Raw genomic sequence first — 25,009 nt, forward strand, 5'->3', positions numbered from 1 at the left:
CATCTTTTATTGAAACTGTTATGTAAAATTTCATATATATACACACACACACACACACATACACACACACATGTATATATGCATAAGAAGCCCTTATATATATAATTTATAGTTATTGCAGTTTTCCTTTTTTTGTTACATTTTTTTCTTTTCTATTTTTGCTCTCTGTTCTGTTTTATTAAATAAATAAAAAAGGTGGTCCTGCAAATATCCAAGTTCTGAGCTATACATTTTAGAACAAAATAAATGTGTAAAATTATATTGCTTCACTATCCTCTAGCACTGCTGTCAAAAGAGTTTTTAAATGTTAAATATAAATATGGTGTTATATATATGTGTGTGTGCATGTGTGTGTAATTATATGTATATGTTATAATTACATACACATATATTTATGTATGTCTCTGTGTTTATGTGTATGTATGTATATATATAAATATTTGAATTTGATCAACAGGTCTATGGATATGGATAACCCTGTGGTTTCTTTGCTGCAACGATTTGATCATTCTTCTCGACTTCTTCTCTGCACACTGATGTCTGGACACTGGGGAGCTATGGCTGCCTTCCGAACTCTTCAACGTTCACAGTCTGTGGAAGAAGGAAGACAACATTTCAATTGGCAGATCTTCACTGAGAAACTCTGTTCTCAAGAGCCAGTGCTTGAAGAGCCCAACAAGACTCTTACTGTGTGAGTTAGCCAGGTTTCTCATTAGAAAAGTGAGTGAAGGGCCCTATTTAGGTATTCTGAAATGTAATTCTTCCCCTTAAGAAGAAGTGATGAAGATTAGTATGGCAATTCTATATCCCTTCCCATTCTTGTCTTCCTCCCTTTCTAAAGGAAAGAAGTTGTTTTATAATATGGAATCCTAGAAGAATCAGGCTCCTATATTACTGTATGTTAAAAGCCTTCATGGATAGAAGAGATCCCATGTTTCAAAGGATTATCTGAACATGAGGAAATGAGGCATAGTACTTGCTCTTTTTTTCCCTCTTCCTCATGTGTTTTTTAGGTTTTAGAATGCATTTGGTGATTATTTTCATTTTCTATGCCAGAGTTATTTTAAGAACTTGATTGTGTGGAGCTATTTTTACTGACAATATAGTAAGCTATGAGGATTGTTCTGGAGCATATACAATTATTTCAAAATATATTTTCCTATTTATTTTAATAGGCAATTTAGATTGTAGAAATGGTAAAGCAAGTCCTCTTGATAATATCTTTGCATGATTGAAAATGCACAGATATTTTAATATTTGTACTAATTTATGTTCTGTGCTATAAAATAGGGTTTTCCCCCTAATAACATCTATAATATTGAATTAGAATTTAGTATTCTGGTTTAAGTTAATTTTTGTGTGTCAGCTGCAGCCAGTTCAGTTTTGTATCTATGATCTGTCAAAATCACACGTAGGCTTGGTCTGCATGATTGTCAGTTCTTTATGCATCTACAAGGCATTTAAATAGTTCAGCAATAGATAACTTATGGAATTCCAGATATTGTTGAATTATAACTTTCAGTACTCCCAGCCAACATGGCCAATGATGAAGGATGTCAGGAGTTGTAGTTTAAGAGCAACTTCTGGGGTGCAATAGGGTGTCTACACCTGTCAACAGCATAACATGGTGGAAAATGACTGTTCAACACAGGTGTTATGGCAGTAGTCCTGTGTTTACAAGGTTCATGAAAAACCCCAATAATTGTTTAAAGCCTAGATTCTCAACAAAGCCTCATTAGACAGATATATTGAAAGGAAAAGGGGTCAGGTTACAGAATCTTGGAGACTAGATATGTGTATTTTAGTTCATTATTTAACAGTAACTATGTTAAGGCAGAGCCTCTTTGATTCTGATCTTCTGATCCTCTTTCTAACTGTTTCATGGTGCAAAGGGGATGTTACTCCATGTTTGCTTGATGATAAAGAAGGTAAACACTTACATTTATGACCTGCAATATTTTGCAAAACTCCACTCCCGTTCCTACATTCAGAGATAATTCCATTATAGCTGGTGTAGTGGTTAAAGTCTTGGTTTGGAATCTGGTACACCCAGATTCAAATCTTCACTCCATCTTGAAACTTATTAGGCATCTTACTAGCCCAAACATAATCTATCATCCCCAACCTGTACCTCACAGGATAGATGCTATGAGGATGAAATGAGAGGATACCTTGATGTGCATTGTCTTGAGCTTTTAGAGGAAATAAGAGCTTTCTGTACAATAATAAATAAAATAAAATATTGCCTGTAGTGTGCTGTACAGTGAGTTGCACGGTCTATGTTATATAATGAACATTTTAGTCTTATAATAATTGAAGAAATTTATTTTTGCTTTCCATCTTCTATATAATCATTGTAGGAAACCAGTATTGGTGCTGCTTCCAGTGTTGTGCCAAAGAAATCTCTTTTCCCTGTTGCTTATAGTACAATCTACAGTGCCAAAGGACTGCCTCAGCTGTCTACTTCAGGCCTCTAGGAAAGATCCCAATCCAGATTTATGGGTGCAGAGATTAAGGGATTTACTACAAGTGGGGATGAAAGAGACGAGCTGTTTGACACCTGTCTTGCTATCCAATGCATGTCAACAACAGCTGAAAGTTCTGTGCCAGAAGATTACGGCCCATGGTAGCAGCAATCCTAAGTTAGAAAGAAAACTAAACTGGTTTGTTAAACTGGAAGATTCTTGCTTACTGCCACCTGGAAACACTTCTCACTCTGCATCCCAGATTAGGAAAAAAAGGAAAGCATCTGAAGAATCTCTGAATTTTGACGAGGAGAACCAGAGGAAAAGATCCCAACTGGAAATTAAATTGGATGCAGAACTTTCTCAACCACGGTCTGAACTGCAGGATGTTGAAACAGCAAGCACTGAGAAAGAACTCATGCTGGACATTTTTGGAAATGAAGATGTTCACTGCCTAAGCAGCTTCAATCAGTTTTCTTCCAAAGAAGATGAAGCAGAAAAGAGAATTGTCAGCCAGAGTTCCAAGCATGACACTGTAACAGAAGTTCCTGATCATATCAAAGTATGTAAACTGTTCTAGATTCTTGTACTCCTTTGCTTTATTGATGAATTAAGAGTACAAACATATAGAACTGAGGCTTCATTTCCAGTGAGGCTTTGCATCCATCTTTTCTGTTAATGACAACCTAGAGCAAGGCATATATTTTTAAGGAAGTGATAGGAAGCAAACGTCCTTTTTGCTTTAGTTTATGGAAATAGACAGCAGGATTGAAACATATTTTGTATTTTTAGGTGAGCAAACACTTTATATATTTCTAATTATGATAAATATGAACATCTATGGCTTGGCCCAAATTACTTACAGGACCACCTTTTCCTGTGCAATCTACCCTATATTCTTAGATCTTGAACAAAAATATCTTTTGTAGATCTTGCTACAGAAACATTAAAATCAACAAAATTAAAATCATAACTAACTCTGCTTTTTCCATGGAGGGCTTAGACACATTTACTAGAGGCGGCTGACTTAGCAGTGGACTTACACAGGCCTTTCAAGGTTTTTTAGACTATTGGTTTTTAAATGGCTTGTTTTATTCTGTATGTATGTTTATAAGTTGTCTAGAGTCAAAAAGTAGGAATACATTTTAAAATAAAAATGTCAAAAAGTATTAAAAGCTGGAAAGGTGTAAAATACCATGACATAGCAGGACATAATACAGTAAATAATGTGTCTTAAGTTTATGTTGACAGACAGTAGAAGGATTGTGAGGAGCTGTATGTGATATACAAAAGTAGTTCAAGGAAGTTAGAATCCTTATTAGAAATATGAAAAAAAAAGTTAGAGAAATACCTTTGGTTTGAACTGGCAAAATTCAATCACATACAAGCAAACAGAAATTTAGACTAACTAGTCAAAGTAGGCAAAGGAAAAAAGAGACTATAGTTGTTTATAGCCTTAGGATATATTATTTATAATATATAGAGATTTGTTATTATAACATTTTACTTAATTCTTCAGTAATTATTTAGTAGTTTTTCAACAACAGCTTATTCTGCTTTTTCATGTTTATAATTACTAAATGCATCTCTTGTGGATCTTGGCAACTGACATCATATACAAGCTTAAAAAGTTGAAAACAGATGCAGCAAAATGAACAGAATGTGCTGCATACTATTATATACACTTGGAATTTCTCAGATGTCTAAGTTTTCAGGTATTCCATCTCAAATAGGTGTGTTCTTTGAGGAAAAGCTGTAGGCTTTGCTTCATTAATAGGAAGTGCCCCAACAAAACAGAATGTGGACATTTTGATATGTCATTTGGATACAGGATAGGAAAGTGAAAACATGGGAGGAAAAAAACAAATATGAAGGAAATTGTTTTGCTTTCTTTCTTGGGTCTGAAATAAAACTTTTACCAGCGTTTCACTTAGGTCTTGACACCAATTATTCCTTCATCCCTATCACATTTGCACATTGGTGGTAGGCATCCAAATGTGAAATAGGTTCTGTGATGTTTGCAGGAATCTGATATATTTATACAGGTGTACAGTTTGAACCATGAGTTCTTATCTCTTTTTTAACTGCTTATTTTTTATCCTAGAACTTCAGTAGAATATATTAAATCAGCATTACATTTTAAACCTTTAAACTTACATTAATAAATACTTTATTTTAGAGTACTCTGAGGATGTAACCCTGGTATCAAGAGTGATTTATTTGATATTTTTCTTCTGTATTTTAGAACCATGTATTAAAACTTAAAGAATTGCTAGAGATGCAGTTTGAGGTAAGTATTTGTTACTGCATTTTCACTTGGGACAGATACTCTCTATTGTTTGCAATCTCTATAGTATTTTTTTTCCTTTCAGTATTCTGATGGGACTGCCCCTCCTGAACTACAGATTCTAAATGAATGTACTCCAAATCAGGTTAGTAGGGTGAAAAATTGTACTTTACTTGAAGGTTCATAAAGGGGTTTCCAAGTAAGAGCATTTGGTCAGACTTCAGGACTTCACTGAAACCAAGCAGCTAATTCTTAATCCCATTTGTAACTGATCCAAATGCAGGTGATACTGTGACAATGGATTTCTTGAGCAATACTTGTGTCTCCTTTCCTTTCCTTTAGCTGGAAGACTTATGTTCACTGCTCAAACTCTCAGAATGCCCAGAGAATGAGCTTCTGCAGTTCTGCTGCTGGATAGTGGCACTGTCACCTGAACTTGGCTACAAGAAGGCAGCAATACTTGCTAGAAAGCTTTTCTTACCTCGGGTATGTATTGAAAATCTGGAACAGGTAAAGAAGAAAAGCCCTTTCCTTTGGCTAAAACATCAGTAATTAATGGATTTTACATTTCTCTCTGACATTTTCATGGTGAAAATATCCAGAACTCCTATATTAAGAAAGCTTTAAGAAAAGCAGTAACTCCTTGAATGCTCAGTTACTTTGACCTTCTGGCTTAAACAGTGATTATATATTTTGTCATGTTAGTGTTCATATATATGAATCTCATCCTAAGTAATACTGATAAAAATTATTTGAAAATTCTGAATGAAAGCCAAAACAGACATTACATGGGATAAGTAATAGTCTTCCACTTAAAACAGATATGTGGAAATAGGGAATAGAGAAATCTGGTGGTGGAGAATTAGGGAGAGTATAGAGCAGAGAGGGAAAGATACAGTATTTTTAATCCAGATAGTTTTCTCTCCAAAATTATTTCCACCTGCTTCTTTGTGTACTTGGGAAAAGATATATGTATCAGTAACTTTTTAAAGGAATAAATCTTAATTTTGAGTGGAGAAATTTTTCAAGAAGAAAAGTATGGAACACTCCTTCCAGTGTTCCCTTCCTTTACAGCTGACTCCATCTATTTAGCTGCTTCTCAATTAGGAAACAAAGCAAAAATATCAGTTGAATATTATGTGCCTTTCTTGTGTAATGTCTAGCCTGGTGATACATCCCTTAGACAGTCATGTGCTCTCTGCATACCTACTTCTCATTACAAGTATGCATATTCATTTAAATTTTAAATATTATTTTGGAGACATAAATTAACACATGCTTGCATAGATTAATAAGTAGGGAATGGGAAAAAGAGAGAGAGAGATCGGGAAGAGAATACTGGAAAATGCACAAAATTTGGACCAAACTACAGAACTTGTGGAAATAATTTGGGTAACAAAAAGTCAGAGGGAAAAGAAAGGAAAAAAGAAACTGAATGAGGCCAGTTAGTCTGGTGGATGGAGGCATTCTCCTTGTATGTTGCTATAGGGCTATGTTTTTTGTCCATAAGTGATAACACTAAACTATCAATTCAAGAACATATACATAATTTAATTAGCATCAGTTCCAAATACATTCACAAGATACCTTTTTTGTCCTGAGCATGCAACAGTCTTAACAGGCAGCTATATGTATGAAGACATTTATGTGCATGCCAATATCTCCTTTTTACTTTCCCACTGCAAGGGAATGCCTCTTTAGGGATTGCCTCTGGTAAAGTCATTCCCACATTGACTTCCACCACCAAGCACAACAGTCTGAAGTATTTGTTCTTCCTTTCAGCTTCTGTTATTTCTTGGGTTGATACCTTGTGCTAAGGCATGGTTTATGAAATAAGCCATGGTGGCTTTGTTAGCATATAACGCTAAATCATAATCATATAGGACTAAACCACAAACAAAATAGTGGATTCATCAACACTAACTAAATAGTAGCTTAGTAGAGTGTGTAAACCTAGTCAGTGTTTATTATCTAGTCAGTATTTATTTTTTCTCTGTCTTCCTGATCTGTAGGTTCTTTTGCTGACTGAGCCAGCTTCCTGGCCTCTCACAACTGCCCTTATGATGTTCTGCTCCAAATATGCTCGCCCAGTCTGTTGCACCTTAATTTATTCTATTGTGCAAGTTCCAGGGCAAGGTGAGCTTATAACTCTTCTTTAAATAAGTACTGGTTGGTTTTGCCTGAGGCTCAGTTTATAATGAGAAATAAAGTATTCTTTCCAATAACAAATTCAGTGTTTGCGTGCTGAAGGACTGGAGTCAGAATAGAGACTCAGATACTTGGATGAGTTTTGCAACATTCAGAAATATAAAATGTGAGATTATGAAGAGGAGGATACCAGTCCAGTGAGGATGGAGCTTGCCCAGTGGACCTCCTGCAGTTGTACTTAGTGTAAGTTGTAAAAGAACAATGCAAAGCAAGTATGTAGTAAGCGAGGAGATGGAAAATGTCTTCCTTGAGACTATCTAAATTGAAATTTTCCTGAAGGACTTGAGGCTGCCTGAAAGTTCAAGTCAGGTATATCTCTGGTAGGATATTTTTATAATCTGGGGTCTGATTTTGTACTTTTGCAACAAAATGGGCAGAAAGGAGAAAAGTGATGACAACCACTGAAATGCTTATTATAGAAACATCATAGAAAACTAATAGAATGAATAGAAACAAAGGTAAATTCATAATAAATAGAGCGATATTGTGTGAAAAATAAAAAAAAATCAATAGTGCAAAGTTCAAAATAGGAATGATGAAAACAAAGGAATAAAATGGGATAATTAACAAAGCAATTTAAATGTTTTAGGCTCTCACAATTCCTCTTTTTACATCTAATTCCAAAGCTTTGTAGTAGATTAACTGTAGTGACATTTAATATAAGAGGAAATAATTTAGCCTGGGTGGGGGAATCAACTTGAGTATCTTCCTAATTCATCAGAAAAAAGGAGAAAATGAAGAAAGAGGCAGGGAAAACACTTGATAGTTTAGCAAGACTTGCTAATGTTGAAAATAAGCAGTAATCAAAAAAAGCCAAAGATATACCAGGTGTAAGATAATTTGTTTCATATGAGATAGCTGCATAGTGTGTGAAAGAAATTTTTATTTTCCATAAACAAGTTCTTCCTATGGATAAAGTTGATATCCAACCTGTATATTGTTTTGGAAAGGAGGTTGAGATTTTCCATCCCCCGTACAGACTTCCCAGAAAACAGTTAAAATACCCTTTAGTAGGGTTTGTAATTTCCAAGGTGTCATCAACTTGCTTTGCATCAGTACTTTTCTCAAAACAAAACTATATTATGAATTCTTTAGCTACAGTTCTTATCTTGTCTGTTCCAAGGACTAGGTTTTCTCATTGATAACACCCTGGCAGCAAAAACTAACACCATTTATTTACATAGAGCCTATGATTTTGTTCTCTGTTGTGGCTTCACTGTTGCGGCTCCTTGGTTGTGTGCTTAATGTAGGGACTTTTCAAGCCTTGCACAAACAGACCAGCTGGGATAGAGATGCACTGCAATATTTTGTTGAATAAATCAAATCTTATTTAAAAATACTTCGTCCATAAGTTTGATCTGGAAACTTCTGCTATTGTTTGAAGCCCTGGGGAAATTAAAATGGCAAAATATTTATTGTACTCCCTGTCATATCCTTTGGAATACTCTTAAGCAATTTCAAAATCAGATACTTATATCATCTTGTAAAGTCATCCACCCATTATTGTACCAATACAAGAGTAATGAATTCAGGCTTTACATCACATCCGTAATGGTTGGATTAAGATGTTAGTGGGGAAATGGCAACCAGTAGGACCTAGCCAATCTTGCCTGATTTTGGAAACTAAGCATAATTGACCCTGGCTAGTACTTAGATGGAAGATCAACTGGGAATTCCAGGGTTATTGACAAGACTGGGAAATTGAAAAAAAATCCCAGAAGAATGTGGTGGGAAACCACTTCCATAATGTTAGCCAAAAAACTATAGCTGCAGTCATTAGGAATCAAGCTTGATTCAAAGGCATCTATACATTCTTGTGATTCTTGAATGATATAAAGTGGACTTCTGAAATGTTCTGTTTTGTTTTTTGCAGGCCTTGAACAATTGAGGTTGGTATGCAAGCTAATTGAGGAGTGTTTGGAACCAGAATGTGTGAGGCTGGTGTTCAGGTAAATGGAAAAGCAAATATAATATTGAAATTGTAATCAAAGACTATGCTGTTTTCAATCTCAGAGTACACTCTGGCTATTGTCTGATGATCCAGAATATTCAGTTGCTACCATCTGACATATGAGATTGCAGTGAAAAGTTTGTTATGGTTTTATATGAATACAAATTGCAATCCTTTACATATCTACAAATCCTACTGATTTCTGTGCAGCTTAATCCTAGGTAATTAATAGAGTTTATTTCCATGTACATTTGGATGGAAGTAAACTAAATTAATTTCAGTGGAACTTCAGAGAAAATATGGTAGTTTTGCCTTTATAAAATATTAATCTGATGTATGGTCTTTTATTAAACTTTTCATTGTTCTCAATTATGTATGGGTCAGTACAATTTATAAGCCAGCTAATTGCAAAACAACTCAAGGTGACATACAACATTTTAAAACACATTATTAAAGAACAGTCAGAAAAGAACTAGTAATACAAATGAAAAAAATAAGTTACAGGGAGTCCTCATTTAGTGACCACAATTGGGACTGGCAACTTGGTCATTAAGCAAAGCAGTTGCTAAGTGAAACCAGGACTGTGCTTATGATTTTACTGTAGCTTTCCTTTGCTTTATAAACCTGAGAAGGTTGTAAATGTGAGGATTGGTTGTAAAGTTACTTTTTAATCACTGTCATAACTGTGAACAGTCACTAAATGAGGCAGTTGCTAAATGAGGACTACCTGTATCACGTTCGGGAAATACAAAACAGCTGAAATATCAGAAATCACTCTGGCCTAGGGTCTACTGGAAAAGCTCTGTTTTAAAAGCTTTCCTAAAAGACAGCAGGGTCAGGGCTAAGTGGACCTTGCGGGCAATGCTGTTCCAGACAGCAGGAGTGGCAACGGAGAAGGCATCCCTCTGAAGGCCTATAAGATAGCACTGTTTTGTTGATGGACTGGAACACACGCACCCTGCCAGATCTTATAGAATGGGCAGAAAGAATTGGAGAGAGGCAAACCTGTAAATATCCAGGCCCTAAGGCTTTATAACTGAAAACCAACACCTTGAATGGCACCTGGAAGCCAACTAGTAACCAGTGCAGTTTACAGAGTAGAAGTGTCACATGGGTGAACCAAGATGTGCCCATAAATACTTGTGCTGCTGCATTCTGAACCAGTTTTAGCTTCTGAATGGTCTGGATAGCCCCATGAACTGTGCTTTGCAATGAGAGGTAACAAAGGTGTGAGTGACCATGAAAAGAGTCTCTTAATCCAGGAAACACCACATAAGATAGATATGTGCAAAGGCCTTTCTAGCCACAGTTATCACTTGCTTTTTGAGCAAGAGCCACGAGTCTACAAGGGCTCCCAAATTATGTATCTGTACAGTCTGGGAAGTGCAACTCTATTCAGAACTAAAGCTGGAAAATCACTGAGAACAGAGAATCCTTGAATCTATAGCCACACAGTCTTGCTAGGGCTGAACCTAAGCCTGTTCTTGCCCATCCAGATCTTAACAGCCTCCAGGCACTGAGGCAGGGTCACAACAGCATCACTTGGTTGACTAGGGGTCAAGATATACAACTGGGTATCATCCACCTGACCTTATGCCATTGGCTGGTCTGACCTTATCGTGCAGCCTCATATGGATATTAAATAAGAGTGAGCAAAACATTGAACCCTTTGCAGTATTGCAAAGTGAGGGTCTTGGGTTTGATCCCTTCCCTTCTATCAACAATGACCATGGAGATAGGAGAAGAATCACTGCAGGATACCATGATGGAAATAATTGAAAGCCACTAAGAGATCAAGAAGGATCAGGAGAGCTGCATCACCCCATCCTGGTTGTACCAGAAGTCATCCACAAGAATAATCAATGCTGCCTCAGTATTCAAATACTCAGTATTTGCTTATTCCAAAAATACTATTAAATGTTGTCAATCTTTTACAAAAACATCTTCCCCGTCTTTCTTATTTCTACTTATTACAGTATTTATTATCTACTTATTAACTTATTATCATGTTATCTTAAGTTAAAAAAAGTAGTTGATTTCCCAAATGCATTTTAAATAAACATCAATTTGCACATGATTAAACTAGTATTTAAGAAAATTGTATACTTTTAGATTATGCAAATATCCCATGGATGATACTTCCCATCTGTAGTCAAAGTTAAAAATGTATTTTGAATTCATGTAAAAGGTTTTTAATAATTTAAACCTTCAGTTCTAGTGCATCTTCTGTAGCCAATTTCACATATGAACATATTCAGTATGTGTTAACAAGAAACCATGGTTAAATGTGACTTCCAGATTAGTTTCCTTATTTGTGTAAATTGGGAAGCACCTACGTGATACTCAAGTGTATTACAGCATCTTATAACAATCCAGCTAATGTTGTTATAAGCCACTTTTGATAATTAACATAGTCATATGTCTTGATGACTGGCAGAACATCTGTCTTTAATTATGTCTTTCATTCTTTTGATTTCCCCATCTCTGTTTTACTTTGCAGTCATATTATAAAAGTGCCATGGACAGAAGACCTTCTCACAGTTGTGCATTCTTTGCTGGAAAGACAGGTGATTGTATGCATTTAAGTCTTCTTAAATTTAAGTAACCGAATACGTTGTATCTGTAGAATAGCTAAAGATTATCCTCTCAGATCTAGTATGCTGTAGTTCTCTGACAAATATCAAATATCTCAAGTCCAGCATGTAAATATACACAGTAATGTAAAGCCAACTAAGGTCTGGGCTAATTTAGCATCCAAGGAACCTTCCCGGGTCAGAATTTTATTGGCTGGTGGAAATTTGTTGCTCTAATATTCTCCAAGCAACTGGAACATACTTTAGGGCAGTTAATACTTGTTTTTTTTCCCCCTCAACTTCTATCATCTTCTCTTTTCAGGTAGAATTGTCTAGTGAGCTCTTCAATGTGTTGGTCCTTAATCTTTGTCAGATGGCTCAAACATTTGAAACTTCAGTACATTATGCAAAACTGGTCCTGACTCTGTTGACCAAATATCAAAATGATGTGAGTACTTACTCCCAAAACATGAAAGCGGGATGGAATGTGACTACTTCAACTGTTGCATACTTCTGGTCATCCATTCTATTGGTGTAATGAATCTGTTTTAGTAACTTAGGATATACAAGGGTGCTTGTTTCATTTACTATATAACATTAGTTTTGATCTCTCTTGAGAAAGAGGTCCTAATAACCATCAGTAGTGCAGAACTGCAACTCCTCTGGGAATGTCATTTTTGGCAGAAAAAAGCTTTGCTACTCCTGCTGTTCAGGAACTGGAATGCAGGAAAATGACAGAGTTAACTTGAACAAAGGTAATGAAGGTAATGAAGGATTTGTGGTCTGCACTAGCATGAATTAGCTTATATTTTGTTTCCCCTCTCTAGATTTCTTTGGGCCACCAGCACCATTTATCATGTGCTCTGGACCTTAACAAAACCATCTTAAAGAAATCTCTTCAGGCCACATTGAAGAGAGTGACTTCCAAATGAAAAATGTAAGGAGGCTTTTTTTTTTCTCCTGAAGAGGCTATGGAATCAAGTATGGTTTCAGACTTTTGGAACGACTCTGCTTATTTCTTTTGACCAATTCATTTAATGTAACTCAGTAAGTTAAAGTCTGAGTATGTTCAAGGTTCAAACTAGATATGCACATTGTCTTGGATTAGTATAATTTGCAATTTCATATATACATGTTTTTATTTTTTAAAATGAGAACATATGGCCAGTGAATACTCAGCTTCTTTGTCGTTCCATTGCTGTAGCTAATGATCTATCTGCCTCATGAGTGTCTCTTAGGTGTCACATTTGCCTCCAGGAGAAGCAAATAGTGTTGAAAGAGCAAGAAAGGACTGGACAGTGTCTGGTGCATAAAAGAAGGGAAAGCTGAGGAACACAAGAGTTTTAAACTGTCTGCAACTGAGTGCTTTTTGTTCACTAAATATTCCCTTTATTCCCATGAATGTTTCACTTCCATTATATACCAACCTTATATTTAGCAACTAATCTTCAACTTAACAACAAGGCACCAAAAAAAAGTGAAAAAAACATAAATTGGGATTTATGTACATCACTTGAAAAGGATGAAGATGTTTAGAGAGTATTTGAACATGTGAGTGTAACTATTGCAGTAAAATAACCTTGCTAAAGAGCTAGTCCTATTGAACAGAATGGGACTTAATTTGAAGAAAACATGCCCTGTAACAAATTAATCCTTTACATGTTTACTCAGATGTATTACTAATTCAGACTATGCCTACAATTTATAACTTCTATGTTATAATGAATATATAAATAGATTCATATTTCCAACTGTTACTTAAGGACAAACTAGCTTTCTATGAACAGCAGTAAGTATAAAATCTGCACTACTAGAATTATCTGGATCATGTTAAGTTCCATGTGCATATGGTAGAAACATGATTAAAAGACTAATACATATTATGATTTAGGCTTTTCATAGAAGGGCCTTCTAAATAATAACTTGATGTAGTCTGCAGGAGCAGCTTTAAGCCTGTTTTGTATTTCCAATCCAACATGGGTATTTCTGCTACTTGCTCTGATTATAATGTGAGGATTAGTTCATGTTAGAAGAGATTGTGATTTATATATATCATTGTTACCTACAGAAAAGAAGTAGTTTCTTGGCCTTAGAATCTCTGAACAGGTCCCTCAGATTTTGGGTCCTAGTTTAAACAGCTGGTGATCGTCACTCATGATAAGAGTAAGGTGCCAAAGGTGATAAGGTCAAGTTTATTATCATATTTCAAATGAAGAAAGTAAAAATATTCGCACCTATTCTCTTGCTGATGTTTATACTGAGGATTGTTATAATCTTCCTTCTTTGGTGAGGGGAGTATAAGTGATCAGTATCTAACTACTTAGACAAGTACAGCTGGTCCTCAGCTTATAACCACTTGTTCAGTGACCATTCAAAGTTACCATGGCGCTGAACGAAGGGGACTTATGACTGGTCCTCGGAGTTCTGGCTGTTGCAGTGTCCCCATGGTCATGATCTGGGTGCTCAGTGTCTGGCTCTCAATTCCGACGTTGCAGTGAGACGTGGTCACATGATCGCAATTTCCAACCTTCCCTGCTGGCTTCCCACAAGCAAAGTCAATGGAGAAGTCATCAGGAAGTTGGAAGTCGCTCATGCTCCTGCCACTTTTTTGCCCACCCACACTCTATGGTGCCTGCCTGCAGCACCCACCCGCTTTCTGTAGCGCCTGCCTGCGGCGCTCCTTCACAGCACCCACGCACCTGCCCATGCTCCATAGTGCCTCCCCATGGCACTTGTGCACTCGTCCACATTCTGTAGTGCCTACCCGTGACAGCACCGACCCACCCACCTACCCGCAGCATCCCCCCTGCGGCACCCACGCACTGCTTGCCTGGGATGAAGGATGAAGAGTCTTCCCTTTTTCTGCCAGCTGCCTTATCCCTGCATCCTTTTTCAAGTAGTTTTCACATACCCAAATACATTCCTGGTATCAAAGCTCAGCTAAGGAGACAAGTACATAAATAAAGAAGATTTTCACTTCTCACTTATATACCTCATCTGATCCCTGCTATTTGGCCTTAGCTCACACTTATAAAGAGACACTGCTGTAATTAAAGGGACACCATTTCAAGGGGGAGGGAAAAAAAACTTTGCTTGAAACATGTACAGGTTTAATTGTACAGTAATGTGTTACATATAATAGCCCTTGTCCCTTCCCAAGCATAAATTTTGCTCATACAAGGAAGAACACTTGCATAAACATGAATTCTGTTTTTATCAGTAATTTAAATACATATTATGTGCTACAGTTTACATTTATGAAGAGATTAAAGCATCCATAGAATAGATGAAACTTGGAGCCTTAAAAAAAGGAGCAAAAGAACCTCAGCCTATGTGATTCATTCACAGTGTAGTCAGTGTTTATCTGTATGCAGTCTAGTTCATTCCAGATGTTTATTCTTGTTTGGTTGGTGTTTCTTTTGCTTTTTATACTATGTTAAGGCTTAAGCTAGTTTTTGTTTCTCTTACCTCAAAATAGTTGTAAAACAAACCACTAATTCTCCTCAGTAGTATAAGCACAAAGAAGAGATTCATGACCCATATGAAGAATTGGGACTCAATTGTCTGCATCTAAGTGGTTGCAAGATTGTGTATTCTCACAGAGCAGCATCTGATTGTGAACTCGTACACATCTTTCAGATAGTGGCGTTTCAGGACTTTAGCCTATCAGCTCTTAAAATTATAATAGTCCAACACTGAGAAATGAAGGAAATATCTAGGAGAGACCTTAATGCTAAAATTAATGAAATTCTCACTGTTGGAATCCAGGAGTCCAGAGTTTATAGAAGTGAGGAGTAACTACGTTCATTTTATTTTTGGACCCCAAAAGGTGAAATGTGATTAAAAGATGCTTGCATACTCCACAGATCCTGAAGAAGAAAGCACACCAATTGACTCCTTGGAATGTTTGTAGATATTTGATCTTAATGGAAATGTTCTGTTGACGTCTATGCTTGATGTGGGCTTCTTCAGTATGGAATATATTGTATTCATTTCCTTGTGCAAACTGTTGGCAGTGTTGTTTTCATGAATCTGAACATTGATAAGAAAAGAAACACACCTTTTAAAATTAATCTCTTATTTGACCATATTCCATTTTAAACACTGTACAAGGAGATATGTATATACATTTGTATTTATGTTATGGATTTGTAACTTAACGTGCATATGCTCTGGTGTAGCCAAACTGACATGTTTTTAAAAATGGGTTAGTTGAAATGCTGTCAAATCCTGAGTCTTGCTGGGCCATGACAGAAATCAAAGTGGGAGCAACTTTTTGCCTCCCCCTTCCCATTCTATAAAATTACATTTCTTAATTAAGAATGAGAGCAAATTTTTTTTTGTTCTAAACCTGAAGGAATTCAGTGTGCTTCTGTAAATCCAAGTAAACAAAACACAGAGATGCTGTTTTCACAGAGATGCTATTTTCACTATTCTCTGTGAAAACAGGTTGAGTGAAAATGTGTATGTTATTGAGTAAGACAATTTACAGGCATTCTAACAGCAATGAATTAAATATTTCCTGAAGTCCACATTAAATTCCGAGTAATCAGACATAGGCTTGTATGATACTGTTTTTCAGGAATTTCGAACTTAAAGGCACACTAAAGTTTAATGCCTAGTTTGTAGCTTAATGCTAGGCAATGAAAATTGTTCAGATTTCAGTAATTATGACGCAGACATAATTAATAGATTTGTTTTTGTTTTCTTGAAAGAAGTTACAGCTCTAGCCAAATACAAATCCCAGAACCTCTGCACATCTGTTTACAAAAGTCTGAGCTGAGTAGGATGGTGGCAAAGAAAACCTATCTGTCCCTGTAAAAATTTATAGTACTTGTACAATGAATTTTCTATAGGCAAGAAACTGTTTATGATCAAAATTTCTCCTGACTTGTGAAAGGGGTATCTTACCTGTAATGATATTACTCTACAGTTTGGATTATCACCAAAATTCAGGTCATCTGCTGCTATTAAGAAGAGAGTCTCATTTTAGTATATAAATGTTCCTGCCTTTGGGCCAATTCACATGTTAAGGTTTTAGCTGCGCTTCTAAACATCATGTATACAACTAAAAATAAAATGGAAAGCACATCTATTTTATGGATACATTTGTCAGATATCCATAATGGTTTGTAACTTCTGATTGAATATACATTAATCGGCAAACTTGGTCCTGCTTGTTTTTGTGGTTTGCTGAAAGTGAGACACTCAAATGTTTGATCCAAACTCTGTATCTTGTTTTTTTTCTGCACTGTGTATTTCAAGTTTGAACATCATCTCTGTAACAGTGAAGAATATAAAAGCTACTGACCTTGATGCTCACAGTAAATTGATATTCAGCATTAATAAAGAGGATGTTAATAGACTATATTTATGTTTTGCAAAATAATTGAAAGCAAGCATCTGCCTCTGCACCAAGTCATACTGATGATGATGGTGTCATATGTTTCACATCCATATGAAATTCTGGATGCATATCCACATCTGGTCTATATATAAAGATCCTAATCCAGGAAGAAAATTAGCCTATGGAAGTATGGGTTCTCCCTTCCTGGATCTGTATTGTAGTACTTTCTGTAGTATTGGAAAAATGTTATCTCTTTTTCCTTTCCATTAGGAATATGGAACTTATGGTCATCCTGATGTTGCTGACCTACAATACCTAGCAGATCAATACCTAGCATAGTTAATGGTGTGAGATGTGGCTGTTGTAGTTCAGCAACATCTGGAAGAGGCTACAAGTTCATCTTCTTTGCTGACGGGTATGCACCTGGCCTAAGCTGAAAAGCTGTTACAGTTTTTTCTGCACTCCATCTCAACTGCTGAAGCCAAGAAACATGCAGCACAAAGAAAAGTGCTGTGGCAAGATTCCTACTGGAAAGCAGGATAGGAAGTGCTGAGAGATGCATAACATTCTTGCAAGGTCAAATCCTTTCCATCTTTTCACTGTTGAAGAAATTTATGTTTATGTTAGGTGAATCCAAAACTATGAAACCCAAGGAACATAACTTTAGATATTTTCTTCTCACCTCTTTATGTTGTGAGAAATATACCTTGTACATACACTGCAGGTCATAGGATCTTGGCAGCCAATTCTGTATCCCTCTGTTCTACTAATATAAGACAATGTCTATGGGCACTAATGTATCCATGGATACTCTCTTGGTACTAAAAAAAATTCCCCATCTCTGACTATTCTGTAAGGATTCTTTTACCTAAAATGTATAATACATTAGAAACTAGCATAGTGCAAAGAAAAATGCCAGACTCTAGTATTATCATTATTTTCAAAATAGTCTGGGATTTATTTATTTGGAAGTCTTCCAGATGATCTATATTTTCATGTCAATAAAATAAAATAGTTCTAGGTGATAGGTCAATGGGACATAGAAAGGTTACAGAAAGGTGCAGAAGGCCATGATTTCTATTGTCTCACCTCTTAGTCGATCTACTTTGCACATTTACTCCCTCTTTTTAATAGATGGAATAATGTAGAAGTCAGTTGATGCACAATGGCATCTCTTGGACAGAAATCCCAGTTCTTACTATTTCAGCCTCAAAGGTTTTTTCTATATTTACAAATAACAATACTGTTTAAACAGTGTAAAATGAATATGAAACCTCAAAGGCTATCCAAATAATTTCATCTTGGAATGCAATTCTGATAGTTTCTTAATGTCATATTAAGCTACATTCATATTCATTACTATTCTGATGGGTTCCTATAAAATATGCAAGAAAATCTGAGCTGTATGAAGACAAAAGAAGCTCCAAACATACCTCTCCTCTTTCTCTTGATGAGCACCATGACAACTAATGTGAAGGCAGCAAAAATTGTTACACCAACAGCAATGGAAACCAGAACCCAGACAACTTGATAAATTCTGAAATAATCACAGTTGCATTAATTAAATCGAGTTAATGGACAATTTGGCAGACTACCTTTGTACCTGAAGTACATAATCATATATTACTTGGCTTTCAGGGGGAAACAGAAGAATGAAAATGGCTTGAACTTGGTAGTGAAAGAAAGATGAAGACCCCCTACAGAAAACTATGTCAGATACCATACCACAAATCAGAACACTTCCAAGCTATTAAAAGAAGACTGGGAATGCCCTAAGATACTTAATAATCTGTTAGTGGAAGAGGCAAGATCTACAAATGTATCTTTGCTTGAATAATTGGTTGAAACTAACTGTGGTGTCTCAAAGAGTGCAGAAATAAATAGATCCTGCAGCAAGCACAATTTCTTAATATTTCCAAATTGTAACTTAAATGGTTGTTACCTTTTTTCATCTTCACTGGTTGCTGTTGCAATATCTTTTTTTTGCTGTTCTGAAAATAAAATTATACCAAAAAAAGAAACTGAGATGTTTGGCTTTATCATTGCTGCTCTTTATAGATATGTTTGGATCTAGTTCTTTTCACTATGTACTAATATCTCCTCAAAATTATTAAGTGACACAGTATGTTTAAAATTTGAAAACAATGAAAAAACATGACCCTCTATTGAGGTATTTGAAATGATCTGTATTAGGGTTGTGCACACTTTGAAAATGAAGTGCTTTGGACTTTATGTAAAAACAGCACCTCTCTTCTACTCATTAAAGCAACCTGGGTTTTTTGTTGTTGTTGTTCAAACTTCCAGGTAAGCCTGAAGAAAAGAAGCTGCTGCTTTAAGAAGTGAACATATAACAAAGTTCTTAAAGCAGTTTTTTAAGGTATGCATGGAAGGCTGAAAAAGACAGCCGTTTTAATGAACAGCAGAGAGAATCTGTGATTATGCAAACACCAAATCCAAAGCATTTCTTCTAACTACATGCGAGCACAAGCCTACTCTCTTAGTGAAAAGGACACTGTTATTTCAGTAATGCAACTGATATTTTGTATATATATATATTACTAAAACTCTCATGTCTGTAACCTTCAACTGGGCAAAACAGTGCATCATAGGGCAGCAGTTTTTGAACCAAGGTACCTCAAATGGGCTAACTTACAGAATGCATCCAAAATCCAGGCCCCATTACTCCCATGGGATTGAATTTTGGGAAATTTCTGGTCGCTTCAGCACTGCCGTGCTGCCACAGTCAGCCCAGGTCATGTGATCATCATGGGCATATACATGACCTCTTTCCCGCCTCCCTCTATCCCCTGCCCCCAGTCAGCTGGCAGCAAGGCCTGATGGGTGAACGACAATTGGTGGCTTTGGAACCAAGGCCAAAATTTGAAATCTCTTAATGGTGGTGGGCATTGAGGGAAGGATGAGGGAGCAGCTTGGATGCCTGCTGATGAAGTAGGGCTGGCTGGGGGGTGCTGGTAGTTGACGGGTGAGCCCTCTTCCCTCCTTGAGGGAGGGGTCCCCTGGGAACATGCCAGAATGAGGAAAGGGTGCAGTTTTCCTCACAGTCCATGACTCCCTTTGTTCCACCTCCTCCCAGGAAAGTGGCAGGCAGTTCTGTGGATCAGCCAAGGAGGTGGAGGCTTCACTGGGGCTGTCCTGAGAGTTGTGAGGGGAGGGCAAATGGCACAAGCCTATATTATATGTGGAAAGGGAGGGAGGGAGGGAGGGAGGGAGGAAGGAAGATTTCTGATGCTCCCTGTCAGCTTCCCACAAGCAAAGTCAACGGGGAAGCCAGCAGCAAGTTGTAAATCACTCCCACTCCCACTGCTTTTTTGCCCTTGGTCATTCTGTTTCTCTGTTTAGGTAAGGAAATATCTCTGAAATTATGACCCAACAGTTCGTGGGTTGTCTAGTTGTTTTTATCGTGGTAGTGGTGGTGGTATGTTCCACTGCAGAGAAATCAGTGGAGCTGCCATGGGACATACCAATGCAGATTGTAGGTGGGAGATTCACATGCCTGAATGCTTCCACAGGCAATTAAAAACAGGTTTGTTTTAAAAAAAAAAAAATTTACATCCCTCCAACATCAATCACTTTTTCTAAAATACATCCTTTTTGCCCAGCAAAGTCTTAACATGAGCACAAACATCTGTAAAGTAGACAATGTACATTTTAAAGGTATGTGTTGCTTCATCCTGAGTTGCCTCAGAAGCTTCCTTGTATGTGAAGGCACCCCCTGCCCCAATTATCTGTTAGTGCTCACCTTTTTGAACAATCACCCTGATTTTTCTTAAAGGGGTTATATTGGGGCCATCAAGAATCCCAAACCAATATATCCCGGTATCTTCTAACTGAAGAGCTGACATGAAGACATAGGTACATCCATTTCCTGAATCATTCAGAATGACACGTTGATTTGGTTTTGTAGTAAGATACTTCCACCCTGTTCTGGAGAAGTTTATAGGCTTTTCAAGAGTGCATTCTTCCAGCAGTTCCCCTTTGCACCAGACTTTCTCTGCTTGTGCATATTGCTGGGAACAGAAAGCCTCTGCACTGAGAGATTCTCCTTGTATCTTGATCACCTGTTGTGTCTTCATTCCTGTTTTGGTAGAAGTAAACGGTATCCTAGATGTTGGAGGTGAGGAAGTTTTACTAGGCAAAAAAAGACCTAGGAAAAGAGCAATTTAAAAAGTTTGATCTTTCAGATAAAGCTATCTTTTTATGTCATGTGGTGAGTGTGCAAAGCATTCCAACACAGTAATGAGAGTGAAGCATCTGAATCATTAAAACAACTGTGACTTTTGTGAAGCTCACATGGCTCTTTGAACGCTGTCTCCACGTGTGTGCGCAGGTATAGCTGTTTTTGATGTGAAGAAACCAAGATTACTTAGGATTCTCAGTTCAATAGCATCTCATTAATTGATCTTAGCTGGGTCAGTAAGTCAGCCAGGGACTTCAGAAAAACTAGTAACATGCTATGAACAAGGGCATTTGGCTAGGTTTGACCCTACTCAAATAGAATGAGTCTGATTGATACCTTTCCCTTTTCTGGCCACTGAGCAGCAGTAAATCTTGGCCAAATGGATCGGTAGAGATGGTTACTATCAAGAGTTCCTCCAGAAGTGAGAATGATAAAGAAATGGCAGTCTTCCTGTTAGACTGTCTTGTGTATGTGCAAAGCTGGAACATGATTAAAGGGAGATAGAAAATGGAGTGGCTATCTCAGGCAATTCAAGGAGACTTTCAACATAGGCTAGCCTTTTGTACTTATTAATAATGAACATATGTTAAAACTAGAAGATAGAAAGCTTTTCTCAAGGATTATCTGCAAACATCTTGAAGAGATGTGCCTTTTTGCCGACTCTTCTAGATCATTTCCAGCAAAATGCCTGATTTCCTTTCTCCCTTTCTCTGGGTAGGTAGGCATACTTTCTAATAGGGTTAGAACTTCCCATCTTGTTTTATTTTTTAAGGAAACTGGCACTTTGCCTTCAAACTTGCCAATTTCCCTTTTTTTAAAAAATTAAATATTTATGTTTTGCATTGGGGCAGGGAATCCAGCAGACATCAAGGGTGGCCCTTGTGGGAACATAGGGGTCTTAGATACTATGTTGGTGATTTTTAAAACTTAAAATCTGGATCCACCAGCATTTGGCCAGTTCCTCCATTCTCCTGCTTCTTGATTTCTATTGGTGATCTCTTTCATGGCCCACTGCTTTAATTAGTTATTCTTGATGGGCCTATCACGATCACCAACATAGCTGATTGAATTGTCATTTCTTTCCCCAGAACGGATGGGGAGAGAGTACTCACACAACTTCCCACCCTCTGAAAATTATGATTCCCAGGATTCTGAGAGGAAACCAATGACATATTTGATGCTTCACAGTCAGGGGAAAAGAGAAAGATGGTAAGTGATTATTTCTAAACCCTAAACGGGTATCTGTATTGGCTTTTTCAATCTATAGCTTCAGGGGCATTCAATTGGTCAAAAAAGTCAAGATGATGACTGTGCCCCCTTTTTTTATGTGTGCTGCACACATGACACATGTAAAAAAGGGTGGGGCTTCAATTGTGCAGTCATGGCCATTATCTTGATTTATTTTCAACCCCCTTTCTCTTGTGGATGCTCTTGTCCAGGATATTAAACTGGTGATGAAAATGATATGGAGTAATGCAGGTTAGGTTTGTGCATTGTAACCAAAAAAAAAGACATTCTGATTGAGACAAAAATGGAAAATGGGATACAACAACAACAACAACAACACATGTTCCTTCTGGGGCAAAACGAACATGTAGTGGTGGAGGGAGGGACAGGGAGAGAGACTATCTTCCTGATCTATGGATCTATTTTAAGTCTAAAAATATGCCAATATACCTGAGGCTCAAGGTGCACCAAGGTATGTATAAACTATAAGACTGTCCACCACAAATTCCCATACATAACAGACTCCATTCATGGCTTCTCAGCTTCTGCACACCAGGGAAAATATGGCACTGGCATCAATGCCAGATCCCTATATTTTGAAAGTCCTTTTATCTGAAAAATGATTGCCCCCAATTATCCACCATTGCTCACCATTATGAACCACCACTTTGATTGTGTTCACAGAAACCATCTTCATACTGGTGAGAAGTCCAAACCAATATCTTCCTGAATCTTCAGTTTGGAGATTCTTCATGATTAAAGCAATGCAACCATTTACTATACCTTCTAGTATGACCTTTTGGTTTGGTTCAGTAGTCAGATATTGCCATCCTGGTTCTGTGAGGCTTATAGGATTTTTGAATTGGCATTTTTTGTATTGTTTTTCTTTGCACCAAACGACCTTTCCTTGCAAATACTGATAGGCACAAAAAGTTCTTATCCTGAGGGATGTTCCTTGAGTTAGGATCACCTCTTCTGGACTCTTTCCTTCATTTTGCAAACTTGCAGTAGAAGAACTTGAGAATAAGTAAGATTTACAGGATGCAAAAAGACCTGGAACAAGAACAGTATGGATATACAGTAACTGGCAGATCAAATAATCTATCTTGGGACTGAGATCAATCAACTTTGGGCAATAGGTGCTCACCATGGGAGGCACAAAACTTTCTCCAGCCTCAACAGGATTGAATGAATGTATATTTAGAATTCCCTGGGACAGGCTGGTCACTCCCAGAATGAGGCCTTGAAGGAGGAAAAATATACATCCAATCTGTATGTCTTTTGTGTATTTTTTGCAGGTGATGATACTTACCTGTCACATCTTTTGAGATGGCCTGAAACCTTTTGCTGTATGTGAGTTCAGCAATCACTTGCTCAATTGTGGTGTTAAAGTTTCCTGATTACTTTAACACCACAGATGAGTGACAGATTGCTGAACATCAAAAGGTTTCAGACTATCTCAAAAAAGCCTCGACAAACACAATGGGTTTTTAATGTATTACAAGTGTTAATTCAGAAGATATTTGTAATCTGCCTCACTTATATTCTGCGTGTACACAACCAACCTGCCTTTCCCTCCCTCCCTGCACCTCATTCCAATTTAAATCCCACATCAGTTTAGCCACTCCATGCATCTGATGAACTGTCGCCTTTTAATAGAATCTGTCAGTCTGAAAAGGTGCTACCAGACTCTTCCTGATTTTTGACTATTGCCTAGTCATTGTTGGCCATCTATTAATAGCATTCAGCTAATCTTCTTAATGAAAGGGTGTCTGTTCTTCAGAAAAGAGCATTTGCTGATACCAATAAATCTTTCCCCTGGTCTGAAAGTAGATCTGGCTAAATAGATTTTGACCTGTTAGAATAGTGGTGCAAAAAGTGTGGCATCCCTTTTGTGACCTCAAGACCCCTGGAGTTGATGGAGCCAAAAAGTGCCCCCACTTTGTACTTTTGAGTGGATATAAAAGGTGAAGTGGGTGCCTTAAGCCTATAGACGCTTAAGGCACCAATCTCATCACTTAAAACTTCTGAAATTCCCCTCCCCAGATCATCCCTAGTCCTTCATATGCTGCATGGACTCAGGGGTAGCCCTAAAGCCAGCAGACATTGCTCACCCAATTTATCACATTCTCCCCCAACTGGGTGTCCCTCAGTTAAGTTGCTGGTGTAAAACTTTGGCAATTGTAGTCCAACACTTCTAGAGTGCACAGGTAGGAGAGGCTATCTTCAACAGCTATGCTTTTACATGCACAAAACCACCAATTTGTAAAGAATCTCAATAACAATCCCTAATCTTATTAGTGAAGTATAAGAATGAAATCTCTACATGTTAAATATTACTGAAGCCTGAGTAGAAATATGTAGAATTGTTCTGTAAATGGTAAAATGTATTTTCCCATCCTTTCTGGAAAAAAAATAGGAACAAAATGTAATGCTCGTTTGCATCAATTATTAGAAAATGGATAAGCGGAGCCTCACAATATCATTTAACTCAATATTATACAAGTGAGTTCTATATTGACCAAGAAATGGCAGTATTCAGTGTCGTACCTGTGATCAGTAGCAGTAACAGGAGTCCTGGGAAACCTTCCATCTTGTAGCTGAACAGAGCAGAGAAGAGTGTGCCCTTGCAGGAAGGAAACAAATTCCCTTTGTCATTGTCTGTCACTTACTGTTGGTTTGGAGCTGTGGGCAGATGCTCTAAAAAATGTCAATAATTTTAATGTGGGTAAGTTATCTGACTCGGATTGCAC

General features: G+C 37.2%; 2 protein-coding genes across 3 annotated transcripts; one reads left to right on the forward strand and one right to left on the reverse strand.

The window, feature by feature from the left end:
* Window positions 1-467: 467 nt before the first annotated feature.
* Window positions 468-18,838, forward strand: FANCE (FA complementation group E). 2 transcript variants are annotated; one of them, XM_025171410.2, is made up of 10 exons: window positions 468-691; window positions 2,361-3,027; window positions 4,711-4,755; window positions 4,838-4,897; window positions 5,095-5,238; window positions 6,765-6,888; window positions 8,834-8,909; window positions 11,412-11,478; window positions 11,807-11,932; window positions 12,312-15,468. In XM_025171410.2, exons 1-10 carry the CDS (start codon window positions 468-470, stop codon window positions 12,414-12,416), a joined length of 1,638 nt encoding a protein of 545 aa, XP_025027178.1. In that variant the 3' UTR covers window positions 12,417-15,468. The 2 variants fall into 2 exon arrangements, with proteins under 2 accessions (XP_025027178.1, XP_088010003.1); XM_088153877.1 differs by lacking the exon at window positions 12,312-15,468 and adding an exon at window positions 18,470-18,838 and having other exon boundaries at window positions 476-691.
* Window positions 15,282-24,868, reverse strand: LOC103066068 (uncharacterized). The gene is made up of 7 exons (XM_007435605.3): window positions 24,807-24,868; window positions 22,908-23,309; window positions 20,592-20,996; window positions 18,774-18,822; window positions 18,265-18,368; window positions 16,396-16,451; window positions 15,282-15,516 (listed from the first exon to the last, which is right to left on the reverse strand). The coding sequence occupies exons 1-7, from the start codon at window positions 24,847-24,849 to the stop codon at window positions 15,325-15,327; spliced, it is 1,251 nt and encodes a 416-aa protein (XP_007435667.3). The 5' UTR covers window positions 24,850-24,868; the 3' UTR covers window positions 15,282-15,324.
* Between the last annotated feature and the right edge of the window lie 141 nt (window positions 24,869-25,009).

The sequence above is a fragment of the Python bivittatus genome, unplaced genomic scaffold, assembly GCF_059951505.1.
Source record: "Python bivittatus isolate LINGU-HERP-01145 unplaced genomic scaffold, Pbiv_v1 ctg000700_np1212, whole genome shotgun sequence".
Taxonomy (NCBI): domain Eukaryota; kingdom Metazoa; phylum Chordata; class Lepidosauria; order Squamata; family Pythonidae; genus Python; species Python bivittatus.

Coding starts and splice junctions, on each gene's coding strand:
- FANCE (XM_025171410.2), top strand. CDS start 468: ATGGATAACCCTGTGGTTTCTTTGCTGCAACGATTTGATCATTCTTCT. Junction 3,028..4,710: donor AAGTTCCTGATCATATCAAA/GTATGTAAACTG, acceptor TCTGTATTTTAG/AACCATGTATTAAAACTTAA. Junction 11,479..11,806: donor ATTCTTTGCTGGAAAGACAG/GTGATTGTATGC, acceptor TTCTCTTTTCAG/GTAGAATTGTCTAGTGAGCT.
- LOC103066068 (XM_007435605.3), bottom strand. CDS start 24,849: ATGGAAGGTTTCCCAGGACTCCTGTTACTGCTACTGATCACAG. Junction 20,997..22,907: donor CAAAGTGGTGGTTCATAATG/GTGAGCAATGGT, acceptor CTCTTTTCCTAG/GTCTTTTTTTGCCTAGTAAA. Junction 18,369..18,773: donor ACCAGTGAAGATGAAAAAAG/GTAACAACCATT, acceptor TGATTATTTCAG/AATTTATCAAGTTGTCTGGG.